Genomic DNA, 25,071 nt, shown 5'->3' with positions numbered 1-25,071 from the left:
ATCAAAGAAAACTTTCAGATGTGTTGAAATCTCCTTAAAGGGTGAAATGCAGAAGCCATTCATACCACCTACCACCCAGAGCTGGCCGTAGAGCATGTGAAGTCCTAGGCACATTGCATGTTTTCTCAAGCTGCGACACATTGCTGTTATCCTTCCTGGAGCCATAATTGGGAGCTTGCCTGTACCAACTGTTTTGGTGATGTTCTCAGAGCAGGACTGAGTGTGCTGACAAGTGAAGCAAATGCTGTGTTTAAAAGATAAGCACTTTGAGAATCCTAACTTGGAAGTGAATTGGAATTAAAAATTCAGGCAATAAAATGTAGAGAGCTGGCATAGTCTGAAAGACAATTTCTGTGTGTATTTGTGAAAAGGATGTCAGTGGGGAGAGATGAATTGTAGAAAGATACTGGGACTTAAAAACAGTATGGCTGGTATCCAGGGAATTTAGAAATCGTAGGAAGAAAACTGGGAGGTGTCTCAGCAGGCTAGATGGGGTGTCTGTGGAAATTAGGTACTTAAAGGATGCAGACTGGCGCTTTCTGCTAAAAGAAAATGGCCTGGATAACCAGGCAGAAAGGGAGGCCTGAAGAGGGCTGTCTGGGAGCAGGTAGAAATGGAAAATTGTGTCATGCTGGATGGTCCCAGTGCAAGTGGGTCATGGGCTTAGCATGAAAGTTTGAAAAAGAGGCACTGAATGCTGCCTGGGATAAAATAATCCTTATGTAGCATCTTAATCTGTTATATTTAGCTACTACATCTTTAGAACTCTCTAAGTTACCCTCCTAATGCCTCAGTTCTGTGTTTGTGCCAATTTTGTTTAACGTGCCTATCAGTGATGTGCCTGAAGTGACGTTCTGTTCACTCAGGAGTGATGATGTCATCTTTGGGCTCTCAGTCTCAGGCCTTCCCTGACCTTGAAGACCATGAGCCGTGAGCACGCCATGATGGTTAATGTCAGATCACTGTTGAAACGAGCACCTTACTGCTAAATGCTTCAAGGTGATGCCGTGCACTCTTCAGCTGCATAGCGTTGCTGATGCCCAGGAGCCAAACATCTTCCTTTCCAGGTGACCATTGCCACAACATTTATGGAGGGTTCATCTCAGTGTTAGTCTTGATAGAGACCTGTAATAACAATACACAGCAAGGTTGTTTGGATCCACTTGGTGATGTAACCACCACTTGTCAGGCCATCCTTTTTCCCTGTATACCTGGAGCCTTCTGCCTTGGCTGCCAGCTACTCAGCAGTAGAGTACCGGACACTGATAGATCAGGCCAATAGAAAGAAGTCCCTGAGCTGCAAATGGTTACGAAGGTGAAGAAGGGAGCTTGAGAGCCTTGGGGGAAGTCCCACTGCAGTAGGAATTGCGTGTACTTACTGTTCCTGTAGCAAGTGCCATTTGCTGCAGTGCCGGATTGCTCTTGTTTCTTCATCTCTGCATGTCACACTCTGTTTCCTAAATGTTTAATTACAGATGGATTGTGGTTTGTGGGTTCACAGCTTTTATCATCTGCTTTTTGTCAAAGGTAAGCAGATGTACTGCCTGTTGCTCTGTAGAGTTGAGTCCCTTGTACAGCAGCTGTCAAGGAGCTTGAGATAAAAACTTCAGCATATGGAAAAAATGGAATGAGAAGCCAGTTTCTGTGGCTGAGATGATCTTGTTTTGAAATACATCCAGCTGGTCTCTTACCCTCCCAGGAGCTGGCCCTCTGCTCCGCTCTGGGAAGCTGCTGCCTCCTGAATTTCACAAGCAGCTGGGGATGTGTGGGTGGGTTAGAGGGACCTTTGGTGTTTGACCCCATCTGCCTACTTTATCTGAAGATGAACACCTTAAGGGAAAGAGCCTTGTGCTGTCACTGCCAGCTTCCCTCCGGTCTCTGTAACAGAGAAGAGAACCGTGCCAGCGAAATAGGATGCGATTACATAATTTACATTGGGTTGTGGTCAGGGTTGTTAAATTTGCATTTATAATCTGTGCTCAAATAGGAGAAAAACCTCAAAGAAGCCTGATTTGCGGTTACCGTTAGATAAGCTGACTTCTGCTGTCAGCTGCTTGTCTCCCTGTGCTGTGCCATCCAGTGCATTCCGAGGCCAGGACTGGAAAATACTCTGAGGATGGTGAGAGATCGCTGTTCTGAGAAGCACTGCTGGGAGCATGGGCTCCCTCTGCATTCCCAGGCTGCCTCTTGGGGTACTATCTGAGCCTCCCCAGGGCAATAAACACTAGTCATTAATGCGTAGTAGGGCATAAGAGGGCTGAATTAACGTCACATAAACGAGGTTAATTCTGGTATTTTAATATGACTGCTTTGCTGTGCTGCTTGTAAGCATTCTTTTGTCATAATCTTTGTATGCAATTTGATATCTGTTTGCAAATGATATTTTCAGTTCATTTTTAACATATGGAACCATGTCAGTCTTCCGACTTGGTGATTACTCAGCAAGAAGGATACCAGAACCTTTCAGTTCATGGCATGGATATTTTCCATTTAATCTGACTGAACAATATCAGGAAATAATTTGCTGAAGTGGTGTTTGTTTTTGTGCTTGATCCAGCTGCTGGAGGAGATCTGGATATGGTTCACTTGTGGTGCAGGTACCTCCTGCACTCCTTTGGTTGCTGCTTTGTGGGGGTGGCCAAGAAGAAAACTTTGGCTTATTAATCCTTTTGGATTTGGGAGCTGCAGAGCTGAGCCTTGATTCTGTTCCAAAAATGACCTGTGCCACTCCAGGTGTGTCGTCTGTAAAGCTGAGACTGACAATTGCTATTTGACTGAGTCAGGTACCTGTGGCCTTTCCTGTGACAAGGGATGGTGGCATGTGGTTACCATCCCACTGGAAGAGCCAGAGCACAGTTCCTTCACAGCGATCCACAGCAGCGCTTGTTGCTGATCCACAGCAGCGCTTGTTGCTACATCCACGTCTTTGTGCAGTTTGACAGCCCCTGTGGTAGCTGCTGAAGCATGACCCATGGGGCAGAATACTTGGAGAGCTGTCAGCTCATTTTTAAAGAGGCTCCGGAGTGAGATTTTACTGAAGGATGTAATCTTTAGCCAAATTAAGTTAAAGCAGAAGCCTGGGTTGATTTGAGAGAGTGTGCCGTGCTCCGAAAGCTCTCCATGTTTCAGGTTTTCTAGGTCACTCTTTTCAGAGAAACAGCTAGCAAGAACTTTGACATTGATGATTTGTATTCTTCTGTCATCTCAGTCTTGGAGAGCACAGAGGTACTTTTTTGGCAAGTTCTCCCCCTCCTCAACCCCCAGTCATCATCATTAGAAGGCTGTCAACGAGCATAAAAAGTCCTAGCATGCCAACTGTAAATGCTAATTGACAGATAAGCAGCTGAAGTGGGTAACTCGTGCCATGCCGCGACCTGCAGCAGTCTGTCTCCTGGCCCTGTCAGTAGCTGCGGCGCTTCCTTAGGAAGCGTGATCAAAGCTCTGTGCACATGTACCTGCACTGCTCGGTGGCGCACACAACTTCCCCTGCCCGTGTGAGTTAGCTGTGCTCTGTTCGGAGCAGGAGGTGAGTTCTTTGCTTGCTAAAGTAGTGTGATTCCAAAGAGGTTAAACTAGAGGTGAGTTAAAACCGACCTCCTGAGCGGGCATTGTGTGTGCTAGGAGTGTGGTCTGTTTTTTTTCTTACAGTTGGGCCTACCTTTACCGTTTAGATCTTATTGATATTATTTTAATGCTTCAGGTTTAACTGCCTTTGGGGACAAAGAGCTTGGAAACTGCTCTAGTAAAACTGGAGTTTTGTTGCTGAAACCTTGTGCCCAGCTGACGCAGAGTCTCCAAAGTGCTTTGGAAAGATTTAATCACCTGTGGATATCATCACTAAGAGATTTTCCCTTTTTCTTTCCCTTTCTTCAAGTAACCTGTTCTTGTGGGGTTTGTCCCTGCTCAGTGAAGGGCTTTGAATCGTTGCTACCTGTTGTGTGTGCTTTCTACAAACAGGCTTTATGGTTTCATGGCACTGCTGTCTAGGATTACCTCATGTTGGGATTGCTCAGTTGACCAGAGTCTACTGACAGTAATATTTACATACTAGGCCATTGGCTATTATTCCAGATGATGCAGATTTTTTTAGTAGCTTTAGCTGAAATGGCTTGTACTGAATTGTATCACTTAGACTAGAATCCAGTATTGCATCTCCAACAGACCTCTAAGCAAAGAACCCATGTATAACTGTGTTTGAAAGATACTGAACAGTAGCATACATCATTGCTCCCAGCAGTAAGGTCCTGATGCTCTGTTTTGATGAATTTGGCAATTCAGAAAAAACCAGTAGAATCTGCTTATGCCCTTCGAAATCTAGGCATTTCCATAGCTGAGAGCTCGATGTTCTAGTACTGCAGAGCTGTGCTGCCTTTTAAACCCTTCACTGGTGAGTCAACTGTGTGTTTACTGCTAGTTTTGAGGGGGACGTTCCTGACTGGGAGGACCAGGGAGACATTTCAGTGATATACAGTTTTAGAAAGAAAAGGCCAAGCTGCTCAGAAGTATGGGATGCTGGAAATCCAGAAGGAGAATTAATGGGCATAGTGCAGGTGAGTCAGTGAGAGATGTCCAGGATAAAATGCCTGAATATGGAAGAAGTTGTTACAGTCTGGGTACCACACATGTGGCGTATGTTGGGCTTACCTTCCCCCCCACCGCCAGCACTGTTCCCTGAAATCTGCAGAAAACCTTTGTGATTTCACAAAGATCTGCTCAACTGAAAGTGGTAAAATGAAAAATAGAGTATTATCCAATACATTCTGCAGAGAAAAGGAAGAAGATGCAGATGAAAAAGGATAAGCTGTGACGGGGACTAGAGGAAATAAAGGCTGTAAAAATATTTGGAATGGAATCTGGTAACAAAATGGGGGAATGAGGACTTTAAAGTCACTGGATCCTGATAATGTGTGTCCTAAATGAAGGGCTCATTTTGGAGTGTTAAATGGTGATAGCAACCTTGAAAATTACTTTATCAAGAAGAAATCAGTAAGAGGGAGCTTGTTGAAAAAATGAGCAGGCAATCAGCAGGGTGTTAAGGAAATTAGGGAGTAATTATGCAAGTGACACTTTCTGCAGTCACTGAGAACTGAATTTGCAGTAGAGACCAGCACCACATGCACTTCAAAAACATTTTCCATAAGACCAAAAATAATCTTAAGACTTTCTGGCAAGTTTTATCCTCAACGGCTGGTAGAAGGATGAAGCTGTATGATGGATTGCCCTACCGGCGGAAGTGTCCTCCAATATAGTTGTCCTTGTTTCCCAAGCTTGTAGGCAGGGCTGCAACTGTCTGCTGAGGATCTGCTATTTCTGAAGATTTTCTTGGGCTCATGGCTGCAGCTCTGCTTGTGAGGATGTGCACCCTGCCTTCTCTCCCTGCCTATGCTCGGTGGGTCCTGAGGCAGACACGGGCATTATTTCTGGCCTGCTCTCCTGATGCTGCCAGTCCCTTGAGTGTGTGATGTGATGGGTGCCCTGCCTGGGAGAGGGAACGTGTCCATCTCAGAGGGACCAACAGTCCCAGTGGGACAGCCTTGATTTCCACTTACTGTCTTTCTCACTTGTGTTTCCTCACGTGCCTTAAAGAAGGTGCAAACCTTCTTTTAAACATGTAAAGTAGGCAATACTCCGTGCTGTGCATAGACCCCAAGGAGACTCCTTGTATCTGAGGTTGCAGCACTGTGCTCTGGGTGCACACACCAGCCCTCAACAAGGTCTAGGAACGGCTCAGCTTTCTGTGAGGCAAAGGCACAGCCATGCTGGAAGGCAGTGCTGGAACACCTGGGCAGCAGGAAGGAAACCCCTGAAGTGTTCGGTGCCTGTGGGCCTGGTGGGAGAGGATGGCCTTGGCCCGTAAAAGGCCAGCTGTGGAGAGGGGAGGTGGTGGAACCCGACCTTGCAGGGCAGTGCCTTTGGTCTCAGACTTTGCTGCATTTTTTCTTAGGGATTAAAGGATTGTTGTTGTACTGCCGCTGAGTGATTCCCTGCCATGAACTCTTCCCTCCTACTTTACATATACATGTTCCCTAGCATCTCACTCACATTCTGCACAACGATTTATGCATGGGTGTATTGTAATTTCTGAATAGTAAGTCTGGGAACTTGTTTTCTCATGTTCATGGTTTGCTCTGGGAGCTCTTGCGTGACTAGGCTACTGGGTCAGAGTACCTGGGAAGCTTCTGACTCACCAGAGGTCCCCAAAATAGCTTGGGGCTGTAAACAGCTCTCTGAGATCTGTGTGTACCATCCAGCAACGGGCCAGAAGAGCAGCTGCTCTCCTGGGGCTTGGGAGACCTGGAACTGACTCTCGTTATTGACACCAAGTCTCATACTGTGGTGTTGGGAAATAGAGACTGTGTGGTCTGGCGGTGCCTCCAGTGACATGACATGTCGCACGGGTCCATGCATTTGTGGCTCAGCCTGCATCCTGCATGCACAGGCATGGTCTGTTGTCCACGGCAGATGAGAGCCAGCAGGAATCCTTGCTGCTCACTGCTTTTATGGGCTGCTCCAGGCAGGAGCTGGGGGACTTGCACGTATGACTTCGTTTCACCCTTAAATCATCTGCATTTCAGCAAAGCTTGTGGAGTTGGGCTCCTGACATCTCTCCAAAGTGTCACATGTGGAGCTGAAAGCAGTGTGTCTTTGTAGGCAGTGGAGCTCCTCTGCCACTGCTGCACAGGTGCTCGGGGCCAGCCCCGCCAAGGACTGGCTGCAGAGCAGCGGCCTTGGCACGTGCTGGCATGCTTCTCTGAAGGAAAGACAGGGTTTTGTGAGTGACATGAAGACTAACCCAAGCATGAAAATTCTCTCACCTCAGTGGCATTTTTCCTTGTATTCCGCCTCAAGTAGCTGCCATGAGGCCAGCTGGTGGTGACTGGTGTGAAGGAGGCTGTCCAGCTGCCCCTTTCCAGCACATGGACAAAAGCAGGTTAAAGCATTTCCCTCCCGTGCTCTGGTTACTCTGTCTCTCCTCTTCCTGGGAGGTGGCAAAACCTCTTCTGCCATGTTCCTCTGGAGCTAACACACAGCTTTCTAGCCCCATGCTAGAGCAGAGCACAGGCAGTTTCCCTTCCACTTCCATGGCAAAGCTCCAGCTAACTGAACTGGGGGACTTTCTCCCCCCTTCACCCTGTTTCACTTGAGAAACCTTTAGGAACCAGAGCTTTAACCCCTTTCTTTGCCTCTGAGTAGTCTGCGTGTGCTGGGCACATTCATTTACCCCCTTGTCTCAACAGGGAACTCTTTCGATTGGTGGCAAAGAAGTGACCCTTGAGTACACTCCGTGCCCAGAGTTTTGGCGCTGCAAACGTGTAAGTATGCGATCCGAGCTGTGTTGTGCTTCCCCTGCTGGCTCTCATGGCAGTGGCAGCAGAGGAGTGTTAGGTATTTGCTCAGTGGCTTAATACCTGTCCTGAAGCTCTTGCCTCTTCTAAACTTCTGTGGTTTTTCGTAGCACCTATGAGTGGTGCAGGTAGCCAGTGTTCTACACACAGACCAGTTTCATCCCTATGCAGTGGTTCCCTTTTAATATGTGGGGAAAATAGCATGTGGATCCTTCCTCCTTAAAACGCAACACGAGTCAGTGATTCTGCCAACCGGAATGGAACAGGCTTTCCTTCTGGTCCACGTGTGTAACCACAAGGGTCTCCATTGTCCCAGTAATCAGAACTTTCACTGGCGTAACAGTGCAACCCACTCCTCTGTCTCACACAGGAACCTGTGATCTAGATTTGAATGTAGTAAGTGCAGCAGGGAAGGAAACATGGAAGTGAGTCCCAAGTCCAGGCAGCAGTTAGTACAGACTGGAAGTGGCCCATTTCTGGGGAGGCACCGTCGCCCAAAGGTTGGTTTTGTTCCCGTGCCCTTCTCGCAGTTCTCCCAGAGCAGGTGCTTTTGGCTGGGGAGGACTGCAGGGAGCAAAGGGCAGGGTTGTTGCCTGCATTCCCACTGACTGCAGACCAGGAGGTTGCAGTAGGGTAGGAAGGGGTCAGTTCTAGTTAGACTCCCAGCTTGACCATTGGATCACACTGGGCTACAAAGACCCTCATCCAGGCTAATCGGATGCACTTCAGCTGCCAGCAGAGCCATTGCTTGGCACCTTGTCCGTGCTTGTAACGCTCCAGAGATCAAGTAGAGACAGAAGTTTCAGGCAGTGGTTTCACAACAGCTCTCAGTGCAATGAGAAGTAGCTGGAGTGTGTGTCCCTGCTGTTGCTGTGGGTAAGCATGGCCTGAAAGAGCTTCCTTGTGCCCCGGAGCATTTGCAGGCCTTCAGTTAGAGGGGAAAAAAATGCTGTGAAAGAGAAACAATGCATTTACAAAGAGCTTGAAGAGGAAGTTAGGAATGCTGTGTTCGGAGAGAGCTGTGAAGACAGGGCACTTGGCTCTTTCCACAGTGGTTTGGGGTGGGATAACCATCCAAGCCTGTACAGCTCTACCTCTTGGTTAGTAGACACCTCTTCACTACTCTCCCTGTGCAGCAAATTGTATCAGTATCTACAGTTTAGCTCAGATAGGGACTTTGTCACTGCTGTAGCAGTGAGTTGAGATCAGACACTACAAATGTAACTTTGGATCCTTTGAAACAACATAGTGGCTAGCAGTATGGTACCTAGCGTGTAGCTTTTCCGTCCAGTGTCACTTGAGAAGGGGAAGGGTCCCATCTCAAGGGCTAGTGAACCGCCTCCATGGTGTGAACAAATCTGTGCTCAGAAGTTGTGTGTAAGTCCTGTTCCCAAGGGAACTCCAGTTGTGAGCCATATGAGCATTTCCCTTCCATTCCAGCCAGGTCTCCTGCTGCCATTACCCATCCTGTCCCTCAAACTCTCACTGTAGCTTTTCCATGGCTGTTACTTGCTTTCTGAGAGCGCTGCAGAGTCTGGCATTCTGAAGCAGGTTGTACCCACCGCCTTCAAAACATGACTTCCTCATGCTGTCCATCTTCCATTGCAGTGTAAGGTGTGTACTGTGGGCTACAGATCTTCCTGCTCCTATTGCAAGCTCCCAAGAGATGGTGAGTATGTCTGGTCCCCTGTGCTTGGTCAATTAAAAGTTTCATCTGCCCTGACAAGTAAGTTTCTTTTCTGACTTCCCTGTGGCATCCGTCTTGGTGGACTAGCTGAGCACTGTGTGGAGGATGTAGGAGGATGATTAGTTTTGCTTCATTTAGACCCTTCTCCCTCTACACGCTAAAGATGTTACATGCAGATATGTTGCTACCAGCTTGTCTGTTCTCGTGAGGCGAGGTGGAGAGGTGTCTTTCTGCACATAGCCTTTCCATCCCATTGCTGTGGCAGTGTCCTTCCTCCGCAGTTATAGGTTGTGTGTCCTCCAGGACTGTGAGCTGGTACTGCTGGCCATAGGTGAGATGGCTTCCCCTCAACCTACCTTCCCTGGGAGATGCAGCGTATGTTTTTAGTGCTTTTCTTCTGAGGCTCTCAGATTAAAGGTGAATACAGGATTTGAATGGCTGAACTCACCTTGCTGACTGTAAAAAGTGCATGGAAAGGAGTTCTGCTCCTCCAAGAGCTTCTCCTCACCCCACTAGCCCTTCTGCTTTTTGGGATGGGAGGGCATGAGAGCCAAAACATGCTCCCTTGAGGAAGTGATTTCTTTGGGACAAGCAGGTATTCCAGGCACTTTATAACCTTTGACTCTGTATCTTTGAGCAACTTCTAATGTTTTGCATTTCTTACCTGCATACCCCAGGCAGAAGGGCATTAAAAGAACTGCTGATACAGAACTCTATTTTCTGAAGTACTGTCCCCATGGTTGTGCTTTTCTTGCACTGTGGCTCCTCCATCAGCATTATGAAGGCAAAATTCATGTAGCTGGCCCAACACAACTATGGGTTGTTAATAAAACTGCTGAGGAGCAAATTAAACAGAGCCTTTAAGATGCTGTGAAGACAGATTATGGTGCACACTTCTTACTCATCTGCTTTTGTTGATTGTGAAAACGTGTAATAAGGTAACCTCTCTATGACAGTCCTTTAGTTGCTGGGTGAAACAAAACAACTCTCTAGGCATATACAGTCGTTACTGCAGTTTTGCGTGAGTTTTTGTGTGCTCTGTGACTGATAGTCTTGAAAAGGACTTTTATATGTCTCTCTTACAGGGAGCAGAGCAGGCCCAGAGTCCAGAGGTGGTTCTGAGGGGGAGGATGCATCAGCTGAGCAAGAATTCAGTAAGAGAATTGCTTTCCCCATCCCTGGGGTTGCGCTCATGTCTGTGTGATTTCATGGGCAGTTTTCGCAGCTGTATGTGCAGACTGGTTTCCTATGCAAATTTTACATGAGGTTCTGCTCATGGAGCGTAGCCAAAACTCTGCGTGCTGCAAGCTGCAGACAAATTAGGACCGGCCTGTCCAACACGAACTGTGCTGACAGCCAGACAAGTCAGTGTGCAGCTTTCTCAATGTTTGCATGCAAAATTGTCATATGTTCTGCCATGCTGCCCACTGCCCAAGCAGAAAGAGAGTGGGGAGGTGCTCTAGGGAACATTAAAGAGAAGCTTCACTGTGCCAAGTTTTGCACTCTCATTTCTTCTCTGTGGGAAGAGGCTTCGGGAGCAGGTGCAGGGCTGGTAATGTCTGACTTTGCAGCCCTGCAGCTTTGGCTTCCCTTTCCAACAGCTTTAGAAGCTCAGGTAGGGATATCTTTTGAAGTAAAGCCAGATGCTTCAGAGGCCTTCAAGCACAGAAACTTGATGGGGTTTTATCTTCTCTGTATTGCATAGGTGGGCTGAGGGGCAGGGTGTTTCCACATAGTATCTTACTCATCTGCGGTAAGTAGGCACCTAATAAAATCAGTGATTGTATTATGATGCATTTCACTCAGTGATCCTAGAGGTCTGAACCCAGTTTTCCTCTAGCATAGTGATAAGGTGACAGTTACTCGTTGATCTTACTCAGTTATATGAGTGTTCAAGAATACATCAGGCGTAGTAAGGGTTTCACTGCCATGTATTGTCCTGGGCGTGGGAGGAACATATCCAAACCCATCCCTGATGCATGTTTGCCCAGAGAAGAGCCAATCCTAAAAGGCGGCCAAAAAGCCTCTTGTCTCTGACAGCAGAGGTCAAGTAAAGGAGCCCAACATGAGACAAGGCAATGAAAGGATGAGCAGTATCTAGCTTGTCCTTTACACACCTTGTTTCTGCAGAGCATTGACAGGGCATATACAAAAGGCATAGCCTTTATAAGAGATTTATAAGGCATTAGCCTTTATAAGGAGTGCTGCTGCAGTGGCCAGAAAATAAGAGAAGAATACATGCTGAAACACTCTATGTGGAACTGGTCCATTTCTCCTCTCTAATAGCAGAGACAAAGCTTGAAAAACCTGAGCAAGAGTTATCAGGACAACCAGGATCTCCAAAGCAGCCTCTCCAGCCCTCGGTTCCTGCTCCACAGCAGGAGTGTCAGCCCCGGGAACAGGAGCCAAGGAAGAGAGATGAAGGTAGAGAGCGGCGGCCCTCACAAGAGAAGAGAAGGGATGTGGATCGGCCCCAGGAGCTGCCCTCTCAGAGAGAAGCAGAGGAAGCCACACCACAGGATGGTGGAGGAAGCAGAAGTGAGTGGTACAGGGCCCAGTTTTGGGTTCCTCTTGCTTGCACTCCATGAGGCCATCTGCAGAAAGGGCAGCATTTCACTAAAATATCTATGTTGTGCAAATCCATGGCATCAAGTAATTGTGGGCTGTCCAGCCGCAAAGGCACTGGCAAAATTGCCTTTAGGAAAATTAATTCAGGGCAAGCTGGCTTCAGGATGGTGCCATTAACTTAGCACAGCAGCAGAAGTCTCTTTGTCCAGAAGTTACTCTGGGATGAGTTCCTCTGAGGAGGGGTCTGCTTTCTGCTCTCTTTTCTGGGAAGGAAGGGTCAGCAGTTGGTGGTGGTATACTCTGAGCACCTTGCGAAGTGAAGAAAAAAAAAGCAGCGGCTTCCAGACTCAACTGCAAGAAGCCATGGGGTTGCTTTGAGTGGATTTAGTTTTACCTGTGCTGTCACAATAAGCTTAGACCTGAATTATCTTTTTTTACTATTTTTTATTTCCTGGTCACATCCCTCATTGTGCTTCACAGCAATTATGCTGAAGCGTATTACTCGATTCACCCCACCAGAAGTGATTGTGGGGCTCCTAGCCCCATACGTGCGTCTCTCCACATCCAGTGTGCGCATCATGAAGAACAAGGCTGGACGGATGGGGCAGACCTATGGCTTCATTGAACTGGATTCACATGCTGTAAGTAGTTTCCTGCTTTCACATGCTCCCCCTGTTGGTATCTATAGTCGTAAAAGTAGAGAAACTACAGCTGTACTTGTGAGGCAGCTGTCCTCGAGTGAGTCCTGTCTTCTGCTTGTCTGGCTAGTTACAGGGAATATCTGATAGAGCTGTTGCTCTCTGGCTTTAGGAGCCAACGATTATCTCTTGTTACAAGCTGTGATGCTGAGTGAGTTTCTTGCTTCAGTAAGTTTCTTTGCAGACCCCCCTAAACTTGAACACCTCTTGCACAGATGCTTTGTTTGCAGGGAACTTGAATTCAATGGTTTCTGTCTGCAGAAGGCAAGAATCTTAATTAACAGATAGTCCCATGTTGGAAGGTTCACATTTTCTGGTTCTGAGTGACTCCCAGACTCCATAACTGTGCTTTGGCAATGGTCCAGAGGGTGCTCAAATAACTCTTTGGGGCAACAGCAGGCACGGTGCTGCATTGTCTAGCAGCCATAGAACATACAGTCCCTAGCTAGCTGCTGAGAACAGTCATAGGACAAGCAGAGAACCTAACAATGTATTTATCCTTTTCGTTGCATCCTAAATACTTTTCACTAATATTTAGACAAAAGTGTTGTGTTTCCCATCCTCCTATGGTCATCGTGTAAGCACAAAGCCTTCCTGTCAGGCAGACTGGATTTGGGAAACAGGCTTATGTTTCCTTCTCATGGATGTGAAATTCTCCTTTCCTTTTACAGGAGGCACTGAGATTACTTAAGATACTGCAGAATCTGGATCCCCCTATCTGCATTGATGGACGTACAGTGGAAGTGAACCTTGCTACAGGGAGGAGAAGGTATAGGTAGATGAAACAGTAGAGTTGTCCTCTGTGTGATGTGCTGTGACACTAGAGCTGTGTTTTCAGGCTGGGTACTTAAAGGTTGGCACGTGAATTAGCACAGATGTTCCTACAATCTAAAAAAGGTGTTGGAGAGGTGAAGCATCAGAGCTAGAAGAAGCTTCAGTGACTGAGCAGTATGGGATTAATCATCATATTGCGTGGCTGCTTCTTTTTTTTGTTGTCCAGGCATCAAATCCCATTATGAGGGAATTAATGAGTTCAGCTTTTTAAAAAGCAGTTGGAGAGATTAATCTTTGCAGACATAGCAGAGAGCGTGGTCATAACTCTTGTGGAGACAGTGATCTACAAAGTCTCTTTACTGGGGTGGACACAATTCAACAAAGATCGTCTTTCTGCCTTTATGTACTCACTTTGAATATGCTGAGGGTAATGTGAAGCCACATTGACATCAACCTGCAACCTTTATCTCAACAGGAATGACTATGGGGAGCACGGTGACAATTCCTACTATGGCCCGGTAGGTCTGCACAGCTTCCCTGCAGGCTGTGGGAAAGGGAGGGAGCGCTGGGGGTTATAGGCCTGACTTTGTGAGGCTCTTTCCCTTTGGGCTGCTGGAAGTTCAGCGTGTTTGAAGATGGGTTGACAATGCTCACATGTGCTCTTCGGTGCTGCTCTGCCCCTAGCACTGTGTTTATAACGCGCACAGAAGCATAAGTCAGAGTGTGGCGCTGCCTGGGGGAGTTCTGGGCTGGATTATTCCGTACCATGCTTTTACAGAGTGACTTAATTGATGACTGAGCTCAGTTCCCAGAGTGAATGTCTCTTCTCTAGTGCTTGTTACTAGACTACAGGGCTCTTTCCGGAGTGAATGGGCTGGAGGCTTCGATATGGATTGCGACAAGCACCTCGTTTAAAGATTCACGGAGGCTACAGAGGTCTTGTGCTTTGCAACACTGTCCATTGCTCTGTAGACGAAAAGTTGTATGTGCTTGTGCTCTATTTAGCATAGCTAAGCGAGCTGTTTTCCTGAACTTTAGGCCTGTGAGAGGGAGGAGAAGAAGCAATATGATGTTTGTCAAAGAGTCTCTGATCTGTTTGTGGTGTTTGCTTTTCCAGGGCAGAAGGGGCATGAGAGACAGGAGGGGCGGCGAATCACAGAGACGCACCAGAGCACAGTGTAAGTTAAGCTCCTACCGTGGAGAGGTTTCTTCCTTAAAAGGGCACTGACATGCAGAAATCAGCCCCAAAATATTTTTAAAGGCTAAGAGTAGGTTTGTTTGCTACACCCACTTCTGAGTTTCTTTGCCAACTTTGTTTAGTCATATTTTCCTATCTGATGATGTGTTTCTCACTGCTCTTACTGTGCAAAACTACAGGCAGATAAAGGAAACTTGCTGTGTGCTTTCCCTTGTTGTGGTAAACTGATGGGATAAAATCAGCCTGACAATTACTAGATGAGACAGGAGAAAATACACTTTATGCAGCAGTGCCAGTAGCTGGAAGAATGCTCTGGATTGTTTTACTAGATGTAGTGTCGGTGAGCTCTGTCTTTGGAAATGAGGAGCATTCCTGCATTATGGGCCTGCCCTGAAGGCCTTTGGCTGTTCCTGTAAAAACGGTTTGTGGTCGGGAGCTTTCATGCACCCGTGGGCAGAAGGGATGTGGGGAGTGTCATCACTTTAAACAGGAGACTGTTTGAAAGAGCACAGATCCTCCTTGTTAACAGGGGTGGGTGGACACAGAGCCTGGTACTCATTAGCCCTTCCTTAGGGAAATTACTGAATTTCGTGTCTTTGTGCCATCAAGTGTTGTGGTCTAGTGATGTCAGCACAGCCCCTGTAAGTGTGTTTTGATGTGGAAGTTTTGGCAGAGTCCTAAAACAGAAGAATTGTGAAAACCTATCTCCCTTCTTACTCCTTAAAGAAAAAAAGATGTAGGTCAAGTGATGTGAGGGTACTCATACCTCTCTTGCCAGGAAAGAAAAATGCTTCTTTCCCACTCTTGATCCTTTCACCGTTTACTCATGCTTTTGTCTTTGTAAAAGGCAAGCTCTGCCTTTGGAAGTTTGTGGTGTTAACTCTTGTCTCTCTGTTCAGCTCCATCAGATGTGTCCACATACATTTATGATCCTGAAACTGGGAATTACTATGATCCCATAGCTGGGACATATTATGACCCCAGGACTCAGGTGAGTGTATGGGAAGAAAACTTTACACACAGCACATTCTTGCAAACTGCCCTTCTCTGGGGGAGATTTTTTTAGCTGGATCCTGAAGATGGACTAACATAGGACAGTACAGAGGTGGCCTTGTTTCTCTTACTCAGTCCTCTGCCTCAGACCTGTATAAAAGGGATACATGTTCCAAAATATCAGCTTAATGAGAGACTAGGAACCCATTAGTTGTGTGTTGAACCAGCTACTGTTCTTTGGCTTCTGAAGCCCTGCCTGTGGAGGGTTTTTGGTCTCTTCATCGAGTAAACTTATGGGCAGAGCATCTTTGCTAGATTTTACTGAAGTCATGTGATATGCGGCTGTATTAAAAGATGTGGTCTCTCTGCTCCCTGACTCCAGCCCACAATAGTTACAAGGATGCCAAAAAAGAGCCATCAGCAGAGGTTCTCTGGGACTGTCACCTTGTTTTTGTGATACTGGAAGTGTCCGTGTTCTGAGTGAGCAGGGTAGTGCTCTGATGACCTGGCTGTAGTAGACTGTCTTCTGCCCCATCAGAGTTCTGAAGCCGTTGCCCTCAGCTGTCTGAGGCTCTGCAGTCCCTTCTTACTGTGCTGGCTTTCCCGGCCCAGTAAGGACAATAAGCCAAATAAGAAGATTTGCAGGGGTTTGGCTGAGTCTGTTCCAAATGCCTCTTTCAGAGGGAAGTCACGATAGACCGAGAAGCCTGCTCGTCACCTACAGAAAGCAGAAGGCGGCGGCACGGGAGCCAGGAACGGACAAATGAAAGGAAGGACCCACACAACAGGGACAACAGGGACAAAAAGGAGAAAGGGAAAAGTACTTCTGCTAAGGTAAATCCCTCCAGGCATCGGAATGATCAGAGATCTGAGGCCAGGATGCTGAGGTAAGAGAGGTTAGAAAGTAGCAATTTATAGAGACGTCAAAAAGGGAGGGACAGCAAGAGAAAACAATGAAATACATGGGGTCAGCAGCATGCCAGGAACATGGGGTTGTTCAGCCAGGTGGGACTAAGTTCCTGAGATTTTTCAGGTCCCCTGTGCTTGGGGACATTGTCAGGGCTTCTCATCCCTTCCTTATGGTAAAGGATTCAGAAACATCTAGGTAACTGAGGCATGCATTTCACTCACACTGCTGAAAGCACCCAGCTATTGTGACAGAGCCAACAAAAAAGTAGCAGAGATGTTTAAACATACCAAGTTAGATAAGAACCGGAGATCTCTCCTGTAACTGCAGTGCCTGCCCCCTCCAAATATCACAGACAGGCAGGAAGATGAGGCAGGTGGTGCAGATGGACTGCAAAGGTGAACTGAGATCAAATGCAGATACATCCTGTACAGCCCCAGTCCTGGGGCAGTGCCCTTCAGTGCTGCTCCCAGTGAGCAAACACTGTATCCCCAGTGTGAGGAGCAGCTGGTTGGGAGTAGCTGCCAATAGTGATGTTTGAGCATGGGTGTTTGGGCACAGCCCGGTGCTGTGGTACCGACTGGGCCCGAGGAATGCCAGGAGAGTTGGTAGAAGTGATTTAGACACGAGTGCAGAAACTTTGCTTTCCTCCTTGCCTGTTGGTCTGGCTATGCTCTGTGGCATGGCCAGTCCTGGGCAGCTGGAACCTGAGGGGTGTAATTGTCCCCGAGGCTGGTAGCAAGCCTGCCATGGAGTCTCATCTGGTATGGAGCATGCCTGCTTTCAAGGGCACTGACCTAGGAGAAACATGGTCTTCTCTGAATGGAGGGTGAGAGCATCTCCAGTGAAAATCCTGTAATTTTTCCCAGCTACCTGTTTTCCATGGATGCTCAGAAGTGGCTTCCTGGCTGCTGTGTGCACTCTCTGACCCCTGTGATGCTGATGGCCTAATGTCTAATCTTGGGTTTTTCAGAATGAGCCTGGAGAGGAGAGGTTCTTTGCAGAAGATGTCTTCAAAAAGCCATTGCCTCCCTCTATGAAAAAGGACGAGAGTGCAGGCCTGGTACGATGTTGCGTAGCACTTGTCTTCCTCAGTCAAGTAGCTAATGAACGGCCAAATCAGAGCGTGTCCAGGGCTTCAGTCCTGTGTAAAGCATGTAGATATGAAGCATCACTGCAGCCTAGTCTTTGTGCTGCTGGGCGTACAAGTGAGCGTCACAGGCCCATCCTGTTGCAGTGCTGGGTGACTGCAGTCTCTGGTGTTCTCTGTCCAATATAAGGAAGATCCTGACAACACCACTGTGCTGGTTGAGCCTGGCCATGTGTTGTGCTACAGACACGTCAGAGAAAACTGCTGTTGTCCTTTCTCCTCCCTAGCTGTAGTACTTGTGCTTTGTCTCATCTCTCACAGGCAAGCAGGACTGTAACTCTTCCTGGAGTGGCGAGTTTCTCTGCTCCTATGCTGGCTGGCTGTGGGGGTGGCTTTGCATCTGGTCTCCACATCCTTTATGCACACACAGAGGTGTCCAAATGTGACCTGGGCCTGCCCCAGCTCCCTCGCTGGTTTGAGGCACAGCTGGGGCCACTGTTCGCATCACAGTCCAGCAGAGAGTGAGAGTGGGCAGGCCAGGGCAGCATGGTCAACTGCTGCAGCTGTCCCTGAAACCAAGGGCATAGCTCCAGGAGAACTATGGATTCCCCAGAATGGGAATGTCTTCCACCAAAAGTACCACCTCATTTCTGCCAACTGCCTGGTGTCCTTGGAAGCCTGTTTAGATGGGTGCTTAGCTGTTGCGCACACTGAGTCTGTGCTATGGCGCTCTTAACACGTGATGTTGACTGTTTCAGAATGAGACTGGAGAGGAGAAGTTTTCTGCAGAAGATGTCTTTAAAAAGCCATTACCTCCCTCTGTGAAAAAGGATGAGAGTGCAGCCCTGGTAAGTGGCTCCATAGGACTGGGGGTTTTGCCTTGTTTGAGCCTGGGTACAGGACTCGAGAGGCTCACCAAAGCCTGGCTGTGACCCTGAGTGACAGGTGCCAGTTTCCCATGCCAGGGGAGGGAACATTGGAGATGGAATGGCAAAGGTAGTTTGTTTTATAACTCTGAGCCTGTTTGTGGGCTTCTAGCCTGGAGAAATTTAATACCAGCATTTAAGCAGGGTCTCCTCACTCAAGCAGTCCTCAGGTAGAAGACTCTTCCTGGACTGAGGAAGGCCAGACCTTACTGATCTCCATTGCTAGAGGAAGTGACTGACAGCAACTCTCTGCCAAATAGCTGCTGCTTTGGTCAGCTGCTTCTGCTTAGGTGTGTGGCAGGTTGGGAAAGCCCAGCACCAATGTACAGCCTGTCCAGAGGACAGAAGGGCTTCTACCTCTGGTGTGTAAATGCTGGCCAGCTGGTTTCTTTCTCTTCCCTGCCTGTGCTGCTGGGATGCTGCTCTCTGGCTCTTGGGCTAGAATGGAGACAGAAGTCATGGGGAGATTGGTTGGGGAAGCAGAGCCCCTCACGGCGGGCAGGCTTGATGCTACAAATTGTCACACTTTTCTGCCACATCCCTCAGCCCAAGGTGGTGAACCCCCTGATAGGACTTCTGGGAGAGTATGGAGGAGACAGCGACAATGAAGAGGAGGAGGAAGAAGAGGAGCAGTCACAGGCTCAGTGGCTGCCACCTCCCCACCCACCAGCACAACGCGAGGAGCAGCTGAGGAAGGCCAAGGCCAGCGATGACAAGCTGACCGACTGGAACAAGCTGGCCTGCTTGCTGTGCAGGAGGCAGTTTCCCAACAAGGAAGTTCTCATCAAGCACCAGCAGCTTTCCAACCTGCACAAGGTATGAGGGAGCTGGTGGCCAGGAGGCTGTGTGTGCTGCAAGCTGCCTTTGGCTCAACAGCTTTGTGATGTGCAGAGGAAAATGCAACGGTTGGGTGGGAAGAGCTGTGCTGGATTTGACACAGTAGCGGGCAAAGTTCCCATCAAAGCTCTGTTCAAAGCATTGTGTGAGCTGCTTGTTCCTGCCACGGGAGTGCTATAACATCAAGGTGTGACTTTTTAAGCTGCAGCGCGATAGCTAAAGCTTGGGGAGAGTGGGGTGCTGGCACACATGAGTGTGACAGCAGTAAGAACTTAGCACATGCCTCCCCATGTTCTGTGCTGCCTTTGGGCTCTTGCTTCTAGGAGGGCCAAATTGCATGCGTGTTAAAGTAGGTCTGGTTGCCTTCCTTACTGTGGGGAGGAAGGGCTGCTGGCCTCTGTGGGGGAGCAGGTAGTCTGGTCTGCAGGAGAAGCTGCTGCACCTGGTATAGCGGAGGTGCGAGAGCATGCTGCTTTACCTGTACTGCATACAGATGGAGCAAATGACTGACAGCTTGTATCCTCTGCTGACACTGGATTCTGTTTTCCTCCTTCCAGCAAAACCTGGAGATACATATGAAGATCAAACGATCTGAACAGGAGCTGGCGTATTTAGAGAAAAGAGAGCGTGAGGTGGGTCTGCAGTGGCGGGCAAGCTTCTGTTGGTGGGTTTGCACTAGAAGTATGTTGGTCCCAGGCAGATTCTCCATTTACGCACCTGTGTCTGCAGCCTGAGCATCAAACGCCTCCCAAAGAGTCAGACTGAACTGCAGGCACACCGCATTTGGACCGGTAGATAATGCTGTGACTTCTAAGAGCAGGTCTTCCTCCTCCCAGAGGGGCCTGAGTGTGGTTCTGTTGTCCTGTGAGCCAGTGTTGGGCTCTGGGATAAGTGGGACGGAAATTTTAATCTAAAACTGAGGCAGTGTGTGAGCTGCTGCTGCCTGGCCTGGAATGGGAGAGCTGTAACTCTCCATTGTTCAGAAGGTAGCAGGGCTGCTCCTGGTGCCATAGCTGGAAGGCGGCAACCACAGGTCTGGGTCAGCCCAACAGATGCCATCAGGACAGAACAAGTGGATTGTGGGTCCCAGAAGCATTCAGTGTTTGTGGCTCCCCAAGACAGATTTCCAGCCAGCTGAGGATGAGACCTGGCTGCAGAGCAGTCGTCTTTGGAGTGTTGAACCCTTCGTAGCTCTTGCACTTACTTTGTTCTTTGTGTTATGAAGGGGAGACATAAAGACAAAGGAAATGACCGGAGAGAGAGATTCCAGCAGATGGATTCACCAGAGAGGAAACGGCTCAGATACGACCGGGACTCAGAGAGGTAATGGCTGCTCTCAGTTAGATCTCTCCGGGGCTGCTGATGCTGGGATGCTGTGTGTGTTGCTGGCCTGCCGAGGCCAGGCATCGGCTGGGGGGGTAGGTCTGCAAGAGTAACAGCCAGACAGACTGTAATTCTTGTGGGTAGAGTTCCCTGAAGTATTGAGCCTGTTGTGCTGCAGGACATCTCGGAGAGGGCAGAAAGCCAGGGGTGGAAATGAGTGTTTAGGGGAAAGCAGAGACAAGCTGCCTGGTGCTGGAGGAGTGAGGTGAGGGGACTGAGTGTGCCTGGCCAGGTGCAGGGAGCAGAATGCAGCCTATTCCCATCCACCTCATCGTTAAGGCACTTGCTGTCCTGTCTTGGCATTTAGCCATTGAAAGAAAGAGCAAAGCTGTGTTTCATCTGTTCCACTGACTCAGAGGAACGCTAGGAGCTGTTTCCACCACATTCAGAGTAGGTGGAGGAAGAAAGTGCATGCTGTGCAGAGCTCTTGAAAGGTCTACCTGCTGTGAGCTCGCATGTTCCAGTGGGCTGAGGAACTGCTAGGCGTGTGTTGAAGACAAAACTGGTTATGTGCCTGTTTCCTTCTGGTACAGCACCTCAGAAGGAGACCTTTCCTCTGTGTCTTGCAGTTTAAAAATCCACATCTTCTCTTCCCTCTTGTCCTGGAATAGCTGTGGATAAACCAAAGCAGTTTGCGTGCAGTGTCAGCAGCAGCCAGAAAACAGAACTTGCCTGAAGGAAGCTATTTTTGTGCCGAGTGATTTTCAAAACGATGGGTTTTGTTTAATGGTCTTGGATGAGTAATGACCAGGTGGGAGAAGGGGTGTCCAAATCAACACTACACCTGTTGAGCTCAGTGACCACAGCACTGGGAGAAAAGAAAGATCTAACAGAGCAGCAGGGATTAGACTTCACTTTCTGGCTATTGCTAAAACTTGGATTAAGAAATGCAAGCACAGAACGCCCCTGGCTTGCTTGTACTGTAAATATTTTGGAGCCTGAGCTCATTTCCTGTGCCCTGGTGTATTTTCCTCTGAGGTGGGACAAGAAGTTGTGCAGTCAAAGGTGTCTGAGCCCTGCACACAGAATCCACCATGCTGGTTTCCTTGGACACTGTGCTTCTTGCAAGCAACTTGGGTATCCCTCAGGAGAGGCTGTAGTGTTGATAACGGTGCTGTTAGCAGAGCTAAAAATCCCTGGCATGTGTTCAAAACATCGTAAGACTGGACAGTTGATTCTGCGTCTTTTGCAGTGACTATGACCCAAGGATCGATAGTAACAACAAAGGGAACCGAATGTTTCAGTCCACGGGGTGGAAGAAAGGCTTTGGCCACAGCCAGCAGGGCACAACATCACCAATGGAGGTGAGTCTTCCTTTCAAAACATATCCCTGTCCTGCAGCTGGTAATTCTGCCAAGGCAGCTGGAGGGAGATCCCAGATGGAACAAGAGTCAGGGTGCAAGACTCCACTACCACTCGATGGAATAATGTGTGTGCACTGATTAACTGTGCAGGCTGGGAGGGGCTGCAAGTATGTTGGCAGTAGAAAGAGGTTAGAATTGATATGGATCTGGAGGTGTTGAAAATAGAGTAACAGTGAGCAGGGAGGGTGTGAACATCTGATTAATGGCTGCTTGAAGCCAGGTACCCAGGCTGGGGTTTGAGCCGGTCAGCAGCTCAGTGCTCTGTAGCCACATGAGCTGGGGGAGAAGGTGAAGCTCCTCTGGGGAGATGCGAGCAAAGCCAAAGGCATGTGATACTGTTTGTCTGCTCTGCTTAGCGCTTGTGCGGCTCTCACTGTGGTGCTGGACTCTGGCCTTAGGAAGGTAATACCAAAGTACATCCTCTGATGAGGAGCAGAGTCCCCATCAACAAAGGGCCCCGGGGTGGGCAGGGCTGGGTAGATCCTCCCTCCTGGGGCAGGCTGGGCTCTCGCTGCAGAGGGTTTATCTGACAAGCGGCCTGGGGCAGGCACCGCTCTGCCTTGCCCAGGGGCACATGAGCAGCACCATGCCCCCTCGGGGATGCTGTCGCTTGCAGTGGCAGGTTTGTCACCTGGCTGCCTCCTGCCGTCAGCTTGCGGTCGAGTGTATCATTAAAAAGGCAAGTACTTGAGGCTTGGTGACGTGTGTTTGCTTGAGCCCACACACACAAGGCAAGATTCCCTCTTCAGCACAGGCAGCAGAAACTGGCCCCAGCTGTTGCACATTGCTCAGGGAGAGTTTCCTGTGGTCATAAAATGAGATTTGTCAGAGCCAGCTCCAGCGATGCGCTCTGGGAGGTCTGACCTCTGATCAGGGCTCCCTGGGTTGGATGGGGGAGCTGATTGCACAGCGCAGCCCTCGTACAATTCCCATAAAGGCCTCCCAAAAGACCCTTAGAGGTGTGCTTTCTTTTCACTTCCAAGTCATGCTGGGCGAAGCCATGTGCCCACTTCAGCCCCACAGGACTTTGATCTGTCGGCCAAATTTATGACATCTCTGGTATTCACACAAGTCAGACTTAAAAGTGAGAGAGACTTTCAGCCTCAGGCCTGCTCTCCTGGGCTAACTCTGGGCAGGTATTACTGAATAATTCAGATGCTGCCTGCAAAAGCCAGTCGTTAAAACCTGGTTGAAATTCAAAGTGAGCTACCAGAGCCCATGGGAACTCTTATTAGAGGAGAAAACAGCTGAGCTTGTGCAAATGCAGGCTAACTGCAAACAGCTCCCCGAGAGCCCAGCTCTGCTGGTAGTTCCCTTTGCTCCGTTGCGATCCTCGCTCGCACACGGCTGCCTCTCGTCTGCCAGCGCTGCCTGTTTTGGCTGCCCACTCCCACCCTGCCGTATGCTCACGTTGTTCTCCGCAGCCGAGCCCCGTGGGTTGATTCTCGCCGGGCATTTGCTGGCGGTGGTTTTGTGGCCCACAAAGGGCCAGCAGTTTCTCTCAAACAGCTTTTGGAGGAACACGGCACACTTGCTGTTCCTGCTGTCCTGGATCCACATGGGAGCAGTAGGCTATCCTGAAGCAGCCGTGGGGAAGCTTTTTCTTTATGGGCAGCCAGTGAAGAGGAGAAATCACTAACATAAGCCGTATCCATTTTCAGGCAGAAAATCGGAAGAAGGGCCCTGGCCTGGGGGCCCAAGGGAAGCCCACCAAGAGGCAGTCCAACGAGACCTACCGCGACGCCGTCAGGAGAGTCATGTTTGCCCGCTATAAGGAACTTGAGTGAATGGTGGAGAAAATCCCAAGCCTGTCTCTCTCCGTCTATGTCTGTTTCTCTCTGTGTCCTGTTCTTTTGGGGGTTTGGTTGTTTTGGGGGTTTTTTTTTGAATTGTTACAGGTTTTGCTGCTAGAATTTTTTTAATAAAACTAAAAATTTGTCAGTGCTTGTCTCTTGCCTAAAATGCTATGTTTTAAAAGCAGGTGATGCTTTGGAAGATTCCCACTGTGTTTCGTTCTCTGCTTATGAGGTCCCTGGGCGTTGCAGGCATGTCAGTGGGGCCGGGACAGGTTTGGTCACTCGGTGGCCCTGCCAGCAGTGCCGCTGTCCTGCAGTATGATCCCTGCCATCTCAGGAACAGATGCCCCTGGTGCGGTGTACTCATTGATCAGGATGTGAGCTGGGAGCCAGGGACAGCCCCAGGGCCTGGAAGGAATTCGGGAGCAGGAGTGATGTGTGTGTGTGTGTGGGTTCATCCTGGCTATTAGCAAGGACAACTCGGTTCAATTAGTAGCAAAAGCTTAATGGCTAAAGGGGTCTAACCAATGCTGGGTGTTATCTGAGCTTCCCAAGCAGGGCAGAGCCCTCCCCTTCCTCCGCCAAGAGCATGGGATCTGGTGGCAGTGTGTTGGGCACCCTCATGGGGACATAGCCATCCTGGTCCGGGGTGGCAGGAGCTGTGTGCGTCAGAGGAAAAGCCATTTTGAGCAAGTGCTGCTCGTGCAGCCTGGGGAGCTGTGGAGGCAGCTCCTGCGGGGGTGTGTAACAGGCGGTTGGGCTGAATCTCGGTGAAGGGGGGTGTGTGAGCACAGCAGGGGCCATGGGTGACAAAGCTGAGTGTGGCCTGTACGGATAAGGAAGATGATAGTGGTGGCCAGTGGGAGAGGATCTGGTGCCCGATGGGCCGAGCTGGGCGGCTGGCACCCACCGCTGCTTTCCTACTCGCCCAGGCAGAGAGCAGGTCTCGACATCACCTCCAGGTATCCCCAAGGAGGGAAAACAGGAGCCATGGAAGCTGCAGACAGCAGGACTTGGAGGTGAAGGGCCACCTGCAACCGCTGACAACTTCTAAAGGCACCAGAAGAAGTGTCCAAGCTGTGTTTCCTTGTCTCCAACACAAGCAGCCCTAGAGAAGTGGGGGGAACTGGCTCACTGGCACCCTGGTCCTTGGTGCTGCACCGAGCAGAGGGGGAGGAGGGGACAACGGTTGCAGTGCTGGTGAGTACATGGCTGTGAGGGGGGGAAACGTGCGCCCAAGGCAAGTCCCATTGTTTAGAAAGGGTCTGTACCAGCCCCCTCCTGCCAGAGAGCCCCTCCATGTCGGGTCTGGGGTCTCCTGTGCAAAGCAGGGCAGAGGAGCTGCCCAAGAAATCGGCTGTAGCGCGCGCTCAGGTGTTCAGGGGTCACTCCCTGCTGGGGTGTTACAACAAAGACGCTGGTGCAACCAGCAGCCAGGAGCAGCTTGTCTGGGTCTGTAGTTGGGAGGGTCTGGGCAATGGCCATAATGGTGCTTTTAATGGCC

General features: G+C 49.1%; 1 protein-coding gene across 4 annotated transcripts in view; it reads left to right on the top strand.

Moving 5' to 3' along the window:
- The window catches only part of RBM6 (RNA binding motif protein 6), a 58,845-nt gene extending 35,130 nt beyond the window's left edge, over positions 1–23,715 (top strand). The window contains exons 7-23 of one of the 4 annotated variants that reach the window (XM_080387489.1): positions 7,239–7,313; positions 8,955–9,015; positions 10,119–10,187; positions 11,320–11,571; positions 12,082–12,242; positions 12,971–13,068; positions 13,549–13,591; positions 14,191–14,251; positions 15,171–15,262; positions 15,946–16,098; positions 17,145–17,234; positions 18,020–18,109; positions 18,734–19,003; positions 19,582–19,656; positions 20,250–20,347; positions 21,600–21,711; positions 23,433–23,715. In XM_080387489.1, coding sequence (XP_080243615.1) covers positions 7,239–7,313; positions 8,955–9,015; positions 10,119–10,187; positions 11,320–11,571; positions 12,082–12,242; positions 12,971–13,068; positions 13,549–13,591; positions 14,191–14,251; positions 15,171–15,262; positions 15,946–16,098; positions 17,145–17,234; positions 18,020–18,109; positions 18,734–19,003; positions 19,582–19,656; positions 20,250–20,347; positions 21,600–21,711; positions 23,433–23,558 — 1,926 coding nt within the window. In that variant the 3' untranslated portion in view covers positions 23,559–23,715. Of the gene's footprint in view, positions 1–7,238; positions 7,314–8,954; positions 9,016–10,118; positions 10,188–11,319; positions 11,572–12,081; positions 12,243–12,970; positions 13,075–13,548; positions 13,592–14,190; positions 14,252–15,170; positions 15,263–15,945; positions 16,099–17,144; positions 17,235–18,019; positions 18,110–18,733; positions 19,004–19,581; positions 19,657–20,249; positions 20,348–21,599; positions 21,712–23,432 lie in introns of all 4 variants that reach the window. The other 3 variants (XM_080387488.1, XM_080387490.1, XM_080387491.1) reach the window with 3 other exon arrangements.
- The last annotated feature ends 1,356 nt before the right edge of the window (positions 23,716–25,071 follow it).

The sequence above is a fragment of the Falco punctatus genome, assembly GCF_963210335.1.
Source record: "Falco punctatus genome assembly, chromosome: 4".
NCBI classification, from domain to species: domain Eukaryota; kingdom Metazoa; phylum Chordata; class Aves; order Falconiformes; family Falconidae; genus Falco; species Falco punctatus.
The sequence above is the reverse complement of the archived record's forward strand: the minus strand, read 5'-3'. Positions and strand labels throughout refer to the sequence as shown.